Source organism: Perna viridis, chromosome 12 (assembly GCF_037379345.1).
Source record: "Perna viridis isolate PV_CMFRI_1.1 ecotype Kerala chromosome 12, ASM3737934v1, whole genome shotgun sequence".
Lineage (NCBI taxonomy): Eukaryota > Metazoa > Mollusca > Bivalvia > Mytilida > Mytilidae > Perna > Perna viridis.
Window position 1 is genome coordinate 5,728,883 of NC_142456.1, and position 12,693 is coordinate 5,741,575.

At 33.4% G+C, this 12,693-nt stretch overlaps 1 protein-coding gene across 1 annotated transcript; it reads left to right on the top strand.

The window, feature by feature from the left end:
• Window positions 1-8,208: 8,208 nt before the first annotated feature.
• Window positions 8,209-12,479, top strand: LOC148600971 (uncharacterized). The gene is made up of 3 exons (XM_088556706.1): window positions 8,209-8,387; window positions 10,610-10,729; window positions 12,092-12,479. The coding sequence occupies exons 1-3, from the start codon at window positions 8,273-8,275 to the stop codon at window positions 12,256-12,258; spliced, it is 402 nt and encodes a 133-aa protein (XP_088412832.1). The 5' UTR covers window positions 8,209-8,272; the 3' UTR covers window positions 12,259-12,479.
• The last annotated feature ends 214 nt before the right edge of the window (window positions 12,480-12,693 follow it).

Sequence of the window (12,693 nt, forward strand, 5' to 3'; positions counted from 1 at the left end):
GTAAACTGTCTGCGTTTTTTAACTGTAAGACAAGGAGAAAACTTGCCGCCTTTTTTGTTCTCAATTTTTTTATTGATTTAGAAATCATTTTTGCAAGACAATGAAGTACAAAATCTGGCTGTGATAGTAAGTTCTGCAATGTTTGATGTACATGTAAAAATATTTCTGATGCTTAAGAGCACGAGAACAAAAAGACACTGATTCTCTGTTAGAGTGGTTAAAGCCCGTGAGGTCTTTATTTTTTAAACGAATGAAAGTTAAAGTAGGTCAATGAGTGCCAATGCTACATTATTTTCAAAGACCCCGATGTAGCAAAAACACTGTCTACTATGTATGACAAGTATGTTGTCGTACCAGAAGACACAGCCCAAAACAATATTGTTTTTGTCTGCAAAATATTTTACATCCAATATTTATTATCAGAGGTAGATGTAGAAAATAATAGCAGTGATAAGACTTACACTGCTACCACACTCTCAAAAGAAGAGACTGTGGAAAACCATAAATATGTGCTATCCTCTTTTGGTCTTTCTACCCAGGACGATGATTTTGACTTACCGTCTATGTACTGGATTCCTAAACTCAACAAAAATCCATACAAACAACGTAACATAGCCGGATCTGCAAAATGTACCACCAAACCTCTATCAAAAGTTTTAACTTCTATATTCACAGATGTCAAAGAGGGCCTGCAGTCCTACCACAACACTTGTTACTCCCGTAGTGGTATTAATTCAATGTGAATCCTGAAAAATTCGAAAGATCTCTTGGAGACAATCAGTTGAATATAGTGGCATTAAAACCTATGATTTTTCAACACTGTATTATTCTTTTCCCATACTCAGTTAAAATCCCGACTTAAAAAATATCATACATTGTTGACTTTCCAAAAAAAGATGGTACACCTAGAAACAAATATATAGTTCTTGGTAGAGGTTTCTCATACTGTAAGAAATAATTCCAAATCATCTTCTAAATATACAGAAGAGGATGTTTACAAAATGCTGGAATTTTTAATCGACAACATATTTGTCCAGTGTGATGGACGCGTTTTTCAACAAACGGTCGGCATTCCCTTAGGAACAAATTGTGCTCCTCTACTTACTGACCTATTCCTTTACTCTTATGATACTAACTTTATAGCTGATCTGACGAAAGAAAGAATACTGTTTAGCTAGATCCATTAATCACAGTTGCCGCTATATATATGACGTATTACCTTTAAACAATTCTAATTTTGGGGATTTGATACGTCGCATCTACCCCAAAAGAACTTCAGCTAAATGATACTACAGACACTGTGAAGTCAGCCTCATATCTTGATCTACACTTAGAAATCGATGGTAAAGGAAAACTATTAACCAAACTTTACAACAAACGTGATGACTTTTCGTTCAGAATTGTCAATTTTCCTTTCATTTGTGGTAACATCCCTTCAGCACCTGCGTATGGAGTGTTCTTATCTCAACTCATACGTTATGCCAGAGCTTGCCGAAACTACGTAGACTTTTTGTATCGCGCTAGAATTCTAACAAATAGGCTTCTGGAACAGGGTTTTGTTGCTACAAGATTAACGTTATCACTACAGAAGTTTTAAGGTCGTCATCATGAACTTGTGGATCGTTACGGTGTATCCATCTGCACCATGATTTGTTCAATGTGTCATAGTTTTCTTTTCCTCTTTCGTCTACCCCGTACTTGACTTTTAATGAGCAACTCTGCGGGTGTTTCTAGAAAAGCACTTACCCTACCGGTGCACCTGGTCCATGCTCCCAGTTTTTATTGGAGTTGCTCATTTGCTTTTGTTGCTTTGTGTGTATGATTATAGTTACTTTGTGCTCTTTGTTGTGTATGTTTTCCATGTCCGGTCTTTGCCCCAGGGTTACATTCTTTTGATTACCGCTATAACATTGGTTCCCTTGATTACTCTTTTATGCAGATGATACAATTACGTCAGAAACAAAGGAAAAATGCAAAAAGCATTAGATGTGTTTGCTTATTATTGTAACGAATGGAAGTTACAAGTTAATACTGAAAAGACAAAAGTCGAAATAGTAGAGTCGTATACATATCTAGGTACGGTTTTCAATTACAACGGCAGTTTCACCATTGTAAGAAAGCGTCTAATAGATCAAGCCAAAAAGGCTCTGTTTGTTCTCTATAATAAACTAAGAAACATTCCATTGCTAATGGGTTTATAGTTGAAGTTATTTGATACTTTGATATCACCAACACTGTTATATTCCTCTGAGGTCTAGGGTTTGAAAATATTCAAAACATTGAAAAGGCGCATCTTAAATTTGTAAAAAAATATTTTTTAGCTCAGAAGCACCACTCCGAATTTTATGGTTTATGGAGGAAAGAGTCATCAAGGGAACCAAGATTATAGCGGGAATCAAAAGAATGTAATCCAGGGACAAAGACCAGACATGGAAAACAGACATACACACCAAAGAACATAAAGTAACTAAAATCATACATACAAAGTAATGAAAGTTATATATTTTACATAAGTAAGAATGGTTAGTTTTTGGGCAAGAACTATGCAAAAAGAACAAAAATTGTCAAATCTAATGCTTCGGCTAATGATTAAATTGCATGACAATAATCCATCCACATTTAGGTGGGTTAACTATGTTAAATCTATCTTAGATTATACGGGTCTTGGTTACTTATGGAACGAACACATTAAAGTAAATATTAACTTAAGGTCGCAGTTAAACAGACATTATGTGATCTAGTCCATCAATCTTGGTTGTGTTTTCCCAAATGGGCAACACATCTCGTGGTGAATTCTATTCTACATTTAAACATGAATTCAGAAGTGAACCATATCTTCTCAGATTGTGCCCAACAGAACATATTCATTTGAAAAAATTAAAAAGTTCCAACTTCAAACTACCCAAAGAAACAGGGAGGTGGTCTGCAGTCCCACGGAGTCAAATAATATGTAATCTTGGCAAAGAAATGGTGGGAGATGAATTTTACATATTTTTCCAGTGTAATAATCCACTATTAAGTATTTAAGTTCCTGATTACTACTCAAAACACCCGATTATGATTAAATTTGGTGGGTTATTGTTTATCTGTAATGTTCAATTATACAAAAGAGTGTGTAATATCATATGGAAGTGAATGTGTTAAAATATAAATGTGAATTTGCATGTATTCATATATTTTATTATATTGACTGTTCTGCGTATTTGTCTTATTTATGTACATGCTTGTGTATGTTTTTTTTCTCGTTTGTTTTTGTTTTTTTTTGTTTTTTTGTTGTTTTTTTTAGTTTTTTTTTTTTTTGTTTTCTATTATACACCTACTGTGTCTGAGGCTATCAAGAAAATCTTGTCTTGTCTTGTATACTTTATCATCGTTATTAATATCTAATAAGCGTTCATGGTTTTCTAATTTATGACGGTGCGTGTGTATTAGATTCATATGAACTCTCTGGTTATGAGAAAATATTGTTAAGTACACGTATATTTGTAATTTGAAGTCCGATATTTTGATGACAAATTATAGAACAAGTAATCAAAATTGCTAACTTGTGTTTATCAATGTTTATAATTTTGTAGTTAAAACTTCGTACATTTCAGTAATCAATTAATATTTTTTTCATCAAACAGGGACATAATTTAGAACTTAAATTGAATCCGCATGAAGATTTAGCTTATGATTATATGTTAGTTATTCACTTCTTCCAATAAAGAACTAATTATAAGCCCTTCGGTAAATAGTGTTCACTGAAGAACAACCATACAGTCTAAGGGACACGGCTGCCATCTGCTAGTAAATGTATTTAGTACAATTGATTCGCTGCACCAGTTTGTTTCTTTCTATTTACAATGGTAGTCGGTCAAAAAGAAACAAGCACTCATAAAGAAAGGTCTGTGGAAACGCCAGGAAAAACGAATCCACATAAACTTGACATTGCCGATGTTAGAGGAAATCCAAGGTGCAGGAACACTCACTGAAGAAACACCTTCTTGTCAAACGCCATAAATGTTTTATACATAACGAAAGTCTTTTCTGCATTCATGTCTTTTGGAGACAACCCACGATAACTTTTACATGAAATGCCAACTTCATGTACAATTCAAAAATTTTATTTATCTCGAAATGAAGACCTAAGAATGTGTCTGTAGTTTGTTTCTGAAACACAATTAAAGTGATTTCTATGGGGTTTTTTGACATGATTATCATCTGGTGATTTTTATAGATACTGATACTTTACGAAAAAGCCCTAGATCATGGTCTATGTTTTTGAATGCGGAATATATCTATTTAGAATATATCTGTTCATTGTTGAAAATGAGATTTAATTAAAATTAAAATAGCAAATGGAAGATTGATTTTCAAATACATTTTGAGTTGTTAATATATATTTTATTATAAATATGTTTAGATGAACTGTCGAGCCTATGTGTTTACCACAGTGGGTAGCAATGCGGATATTGTAAATAAACTTATGTTCTTTGGAAACTGTTACATTCGATCTGCATTATTCATTTCCGTTATGTCGTTCTAATCTAAATACTACACATGCATAAAACTTGTGTTTTAACGCCAAATCCTTATCTTGCTTGCGACCCAAATTAATTGTTCTGTCTGTAAATCTTTCTAAATTTGTTTTAACATTGAATTACTTATTGCGACAGTTTTGTTTGTTGGAGTTTAACGGCCGAGCAGCAATATTTCAGCTTTATTCAGGCAATGAACATGAAATGGATGATAAAATGAACATGAAATGATGAAATGAAAAATGGAACGGGACACAATGACAATGGGGTCGAGAAATTGTGATTGCCACTGGAAAAAGGGAGAGGTGGGTAAGGTTTAGCCTCCTGTGGCGGAGCCCTATGGTTTCTACTTTGGGAGAATACCACAGTAGGGTTTTAATGTGCAATGAACGTGGCATCTTTCCCAACACGGTGCTCCACTGTGGTTTGCGGTCAGGTTTTCCGTCTTATAGCCTGACAACCCCAGCATGTAACATGCCAGGGGTACCCCATTCCACCACCTGGGGCACACAACCCAGTTGCTCTGTGGGCAGAGCGCCCTGGCCCCCGGCTAGGGTTCTGAGCACTATTTAGCCGCCTTTTACGACAAGCTTAGCGCTGCTGCAGGCCAATTCTTTTGACACCCGGACCTGCACGGGTGTTTATTGCGACAGAAAAAAACTGAAATTATCATTGATAAAATAACATGTTATTTGCTTTATAGCATATTTATATTTATAGTACTTTAATTTTCACAAAGACATTGACAGTTATTCTATTCCTCATACAAATTTTATGTATATAATATAATGTAAATATAAAATGCAATTGTTAAAATTGTTTTATACTATTTCGAACGTTTCATTCGTGAATTAATAACTTGCAAGATCTGTTACAAAAACGTGTAATGGGTTTCAATTCGTGAACTTCATAAGATTGTCAAAGTTATCATATGAAATTTAGCACTTGGGACGGAATTTGAACTCACAACTAAGAAAACCTTTGCAATATTCATTTAACTGCTTTGAAAAGGAAACTAAGGGAACCGGGGTTCGAACAGTAATGAACAAAACAAATATTGCGTCATCGTCATATATTTGTCAGTATATATGTCTCTCTTATATACTATTTTACACTTTAAGAATTAAAGATTACCCAGAGTATGCACCCCTTAGCGTGACGGACAGAGGAACAGACGGAGTCTAGTGGATACTTGACCTGCTTTCACCCCAAAAGAACTTGAAATAAAGGATATTACAGACACTGTGAAGTCAACCTCATATCTTGACCTACACGTAGAAATCGATGGTAGAGGAAACCTATTGACAAAACTTTACGACAAACGTGATGACTTTTCATTAAGAATTGTCAACTTTCCTTTCATCTGTGGCAACATCCCTTCGGCCCCTGCGTATGGAGTGTTCATATCACAACTCATACGTTATGCCAGAGCTTGCTGAAACTACGCAGACTTTTTGTATCGCGCTAGAACTCTAACAAATAGGCTTCTGGAACAGGGTTATGTTGCTACAAGATTGAAGTCATTACTACAGAAGTTTTATAGTCGTCATCATGAACGTGGATCGTTATGGTGTATCCATCTGCACCATGAAAACTGATTTATTCAACGGGTCATAGTTTTCCTTTCCTCGTTTGTATACCTCGGACTTGACTTTTTATGAGCAACTCGGCGGGTGTTTCTATAAAAGCAGAGGACGCTTACCCTACCGGTGCACCTGGTCCATGCTCCCAGTTTTTAGTGGAGTCCGAGTTGCTCATTTACTTTTGTTACTTTGTATGTATGATTTTAGTTACTGTATGTTCTTTGTTGTGTATGTCTGTTTTCCATGTCTGGTCTTTGTCCCTGGATTGCATTCTTTTGATTACCGCTATAACATTGGTTCCTTTGATTACTCTTTCACACCGAAACATAGTTTTCTAATATAGAAAAGATAATCCTCAGCTGTCAGTTACGACAAATTGGTGTGCATTAGTTCTGGTCACATGTTATTGATAAATTATTCCCGCTGTCCGTCAAGAACTGTTATATTTTTAGACCGTACATATTCGGAATCAGACTGCTAAAACTTAAAAGTATACAGCTTGAAATGATCGTGAGGTTAGAAAAGAAATTTCAGGAATGTTTAACTTCTCATTGATCACTTCTTCAGGCAATGCACCATATTAGATTAAAGTCTTTTCAAAGTATTGGAACATTTTTGCCTAGATCTATACAATTTTTATCAAAATCTTTTCCTTTATCAGCTCTAAAAATTGATTGAATTCCCAACAACCATAAAAAGTAGTATTCTTAAGACTTAGTATTTTTAAAATAATTACTTTTAACACTTTTTTTTAAATTAGAATATTAATGGGTGTAAATATTATTGTTTTAAGTATTAAAATTATGTTGTATATTTGTTTAAATTTTATTCATGTTTTAGAGGGATCAAATGAAAACTAGGGTTCTCCTGATTTCTCTTTACAGACATAATTTACGGTTTTGATTTTTTTTTTAATTACTTACTAATTAACTTCCTGTTTAACCGTGCATGGTGGAGTGGTGTTTTCTTAGCACGAAACGGGTAACATTTTTTTCTAATATGACTATGACGTCATTAAACTTGTTTGATAATGTCTGGTTAAATTTTGAAACTAAAATTAAGTTATAATGATTGCCTTTTATACTTTCTATGTCTATTCCAGGGAATCTTAATCACGTGGTGCACACAAAGCAATCCGCAAAGCAAACATAATTTGTGTTAGGGTGAAAATAGATAATAACTTAATAACTTCATCGTAACGAAATTTAAAAAAAAAAACAGTTACTTTATTAATTTTTTGGACATGTTACAATCTGGTTGTGATTTGTGAAATTACATTGCATCTTACTTTTTACAAGATTAAAAAAAAACAAACCAACCATAAAGAAGCATTGAGGGTCACTAGAAGTACTAAAGAATTATGATATTGAGTTGATCATTTGCTTTTGTTACTTTGTATGTATGATTTTAGTTACTTTATGTTCTTTGTTGTGTATGTCTGTTTTCCATGTCTGGTCTTTGTCCCTGGATTACATTTTTTTTATTACCGCCATAACCTTGGTTCCTTGATTACTCTTTGTAAACAGTTTCAGTATATACAATGCAAGAATAATTCTTTATATCGATTACATGTAAGACTTTTCCCGAACAAGAGTGTGACTATCAGGACAACATGATTGTTAGAATCTAATAATCAACCATATGTTGTTAATAGTTTGTTAAATTATACTTGACATTTATAACTAGCATAACAGTTTTAACAAGGTGAATGTTTTCGGCGATGTAATGTGTAACAAACATGGTTTGAATTTTCTAAGTTTCATTTGACTACAGAAGTTAATAAGACAGGAAACGGAGTTCGTCGCAATGTTGAGCTTGGTGCAATCAGTAATTGCAAACAACACATTTAAACACGGAAAAAATATCGCTTGTTTCATTGAAAATGTTATCAAGCTAAATCCTAATTCCAAGAGACAAAACAACGGAAGCTGTCATTCAGTCATAATTATGTATTCTCTGAGAATATAAATGTAAAACATTTTCACTCCGAGAAAAAAGAAATTTCCATTAATTTGAATAATAATTTTCATTTGTCATTGTTTCATAATTAACAATGAACAGCATGTTCTCCTAACGCACCACATGTGTTATAATAATTATCAAATAGAACTATAAAATACCAGGACCTATTTATCGTTTTTCACAGAAACGATAGTGTTGTAAACTACGATGAGAGGTCTTACATTTTTCATCATATTAGCGCTGTTTGTTTTTGGTTCCTGTAAATCACACCATAAGCACAGCCACAACCACCACAGAAGTAGTAGTAGTCATTTATTAAAAGGTAAGTCCACATTTTGGTGAAAGGATGTATATCATTTACTCAACATTTTTCTGAAACAAACAAATCCTCTAATAGGGTTATGTTGCTACAAGATTGAAGTCATCACTACAGAAGTTTTATGGTGGTCATCATGAACGTGGATCGTTATGGTGTATCCATCAGCACCATGAAAACTGATTTATTCAACAGGTCATAGTTTTCCTTTCGTCGTTTGTCTACACCGGACTTGACTTTTTATGAGCAACTCGGCGGGTGTTTCTAGAAAAGCAGAGGACGCTTACCCTACCGGTGCACCTGGTCCATGCTCCCAGTTTTTAGTGGAGTCCGGATTGCTCATTTACATATGTATGATTTTAGTTACTTTATGGTCTTTGTTATGTAAGTCTGCTTTTCATGTCTGGTCTTTGTCCCTGGATTACATTCTTTTGATTACCGCTATAACCTTGGTTCTCTTGATTACTCTAATAAGGAAGATATGTCTTATTCGAAACACCTTAACACAGATGCTTCATACCTTGTATCAAACATCGGTATACAACGTTGTAGCATCTTTGACAAAATTTGGTAAAACTCATCGGCACTGAATTTTTGAATTCCGTTTGAATTCCTGTTTTTTTTTTTTTTTGTTTTTTTTTTTTGTTTTTTTGTTTTGTTTTTTTTTTTTTGTTTTTTGGGTTTTTTTTTATTTTTGTTGTTAGTACTTTTTGTATGAAAATCACTTTTTGGAATTTGAACTGAGTATTTGGTTATAATGCTGCTGTTGCTACTAAATGTTTTGTGGTATTAGTTGACGATAGTGACGTCATAATGGTGCCACAAATATACGTCATTTAACCAAAACTGCTGAGAATTGATTAATTACTTTTGATTTGTTTGTTTGGTTTTTTTTTCCAGACACATTTACATCCAAAAACATTATGTTCACACACAAGAAACATTTTCAATTTCTAAAATGAAGGAAAATTCTAGCATTATTATCACCATGCCGATTATAAGATCAAAATCACTGAAAAAAACAAATGGTCAATAACAGTATATTGACGTGCAATAAAATCAAACTACGTATGAAGCTTAGAATCGGTTTAAAACGCAAAGCCTTGTCTGGGGTGGGTTTTTTTTCTCATAATTTTTGCCGAATTCGTTAATTGTTTATATTACTAGTCAATAAACTGTTATTGTCTTTATATTGCCATTTTTAACACTTTTTAACTTAAAATTGTTTAATTTTCATGCGACGTGTTTGTTATATTTCTCCCCCATTTGACCCCAGCTACGGTATGAATGTAGGCGGAGATAAAGTATTTTACACTGTAATTGAATGTATATCATCAATAAATATGCTGTCGATGTATTGAGTTTGCTCAAGTTTACTACAGAAGTTCTATGGTCGTCATAATGAACTCGTGGATCGTTATGATGTATCCATCATGAAAACTGATTTATTCAACGGGTCATAGTTTTCATTTCCTCGTTTGTCTACCCCGGACTTGACTTTTTATGAGCAACTCGGCGGGTGTTTCTAGTGCACCTAGTCCATGCTCCCAGTTTTTAGTGGAGTCCGAGTTGCTCCTTTGCTTTTGTTACTTTGTATATATGATTTTAGCTACTGTATATTCTTTGTTGTGTATGTCTGTTTTCCATGTCTAGTCTTTGTCCCTGGATTACATTCTTTTGATTACCGCTATAACCTTGGTTCCCTTGATTACTCAAAATATGACGATTGCAGTATAAAAGATATAAATATCATAATATAATATAAGTATATATTCATAATATAAGACTGAACAAAATGTAAATTAATTTCTCCAGTTTCATATTCGTTTTTGTTGTGGCAATTTTGTTTCGATTTTGAAATGGAATATGATCGAAATCCTTCCAAGAGAAAAAGTCTTTAGAAAAATACAATTGATGACTCTACATTTTTGTCGCTTGGCTGTTTTCTTTAAATATAAAATGCATTAAGAACACAGGGCTTTTACACGAAATTGTCCAGACCTTCTATATTTGAATTCTATCGACTACTCTATCGATATTAAAAGTGTGTGACGTCTTTGTTAACGTAAAAGTTTTTCTTCACCAGCTAAAACTATTTCAAAATGATAAATGATGTCTAGTTCTGTTCTTTTGACTGTTTGTCAAAACTGTAGGTCTTTACATGCTATTGTTAATACTGTCATTAACAGAAAAGGGTTTTTAAAATAAACAATTCTTTGTTTTTCCAGAACAAAAATCAGGAGCACCAGTCATAGATAAAAAAGAAACCCCAGAATACAATCCAAATGACCCATCATCGTCTTCAAACGTTAGCCCACCAGTGCCAGAAGCGGTGCAAGCTCCAAACGGTATCTATTTTATTCATAATTTGATTATTGCAATTGACTCTGACTTTTCATCTCTGGAGTAGTAGATGAGCATTACGTCCATGAGATAGAGCCTTGAGAAGAATGAAATGTTTACGCGCATAACATTTTAAAGCTGGCTGTTCGATTATACCGTAGTTAACATGAAATAACACGATTAGGTTAATAATAGCTTAATAAGGTGTGAGACTTAAACTGGATCTATTAACAAACATGACTGCTATACATAATATCTACGTGTTCTTCAAATCGTCATGCAACGTCTAAGTTTGCGCTTCATAATTTTGAAATTTAAGTTTTGCTGAAAGAACTGAAAATCTATGGAAGTAAACTACTTTTTTCAAGTACAAATTTGAAAAACAAATCGAGGCGAGCAAGTAAAATATTGAAAACATTACCACACTTGCGATTCGTGAATCGGCTTTGTTGATACAATTAAGATTAATGTACTTTATTATTATATATTATTATTATAAGGGAAATTTCGTGATTTCTACAAGTTATTCTTGAAAGATCCAACTATGTTGAAACATAAGTTAAGTGTGAAGTTTTGTGTCCTATCAAGTCCCGTAAATATCGGCAATAAAACACCAAAGCGTCATTAGAAGGACGACTTAGATAGTAGGACAATATCTAAAACAAAACTATGGTCTAAACGTGAACACATAAAACAAAGAAATAAGCAGATTTATTTTATACTCATTAGGTTATTATGCCATATAAGTAGGATATTTCGCCAAGTTTGGCTGTGTCTAACAACCAGTTTACAGTTTTAAAGAAACAAGGTTTGTCCCGAAACACCGGGACATATATTAGACTTACTGTCTTTACGGTATATACCAAATGGCATTACATGAAGGAAATTTTTAAGATAAGGACCTTTTTTGTTCATAACTTGAAATTACCTATCTGTGGGTTTTTTTTTAAGTTTTCAATTGTCTCGATTAATTCTAGGAATTACATTAATATATGTTATTGTCGTATGATATTTACTTATTGTTTGATAATCTAAAATGTATATTTTATGTAAATATTAATAGTGAGACGTTTATAAACTATGTACTTTTATTGTTCGAAATAATTTATGTTGTAGAATATTATGTTGATATATGTAATTGCAGTTGAGTTTGACTTTCGGCAATGATCTGATATAAAGATGTCATTAATGCGGAAATGGATCACTTAATTTGGGTATTTTGGGGGAGTGGTCACTTCATGCCATGAGACTAAGTTCAAAAGTTCTTGATGTGTTGTTTTGCCATTATTACATTTTGAGTTAAACTTAGCAACTTTAAATTGATAATGTGGCCACATCTTAACTTAAATGTGACTTTATTTACACAGGCATAAAACCTGAGCCCAAACAGGTGGTTGATGCGTCTCTTGTACAAATCAATTTGCAAGGACCAACAAAAAATATGGAAAAAGAACTTGCTAAAGACTTGGCGTTGGCTGAAAAGGACCTCGAAGGCAGGAAACAAGGAAACAGGAACAAAAAGAAAACACTCTGAAGTTACTGAGTATAAGTTGAATACTGAAAAAAAATTATCACAAATAAATTCTGTAATTCTTCAACACAAAACGGTTATTTTCGTTGTAATTCAGTTTACATATGTTTAACGTGATGTTTCCGCACGCACAGCAACATTTAGAGGTTAATAAATCATAGAAACTACATTTCATCATTTTTTACCTCGAGCGATAGTGAGAGGTTAAATAACGAAAAAAATTGTCAACCCGTGGTAAAATAACAATAAAATGATGTTTCCGAGATTTGTTTCGATTCTGATTGGACTAAATTCCTCATACTCTTTAACAGACGCGGCCTATGATTTGTTTGAAATGTTGGTCATGTTCTTATCACTTTTTTTACCATGGTTTTGGTTTACAGAGCCTTAAAGCACGTCATATTAGGATCGCAAAATAAATTACTAGAAAGTTGCGAC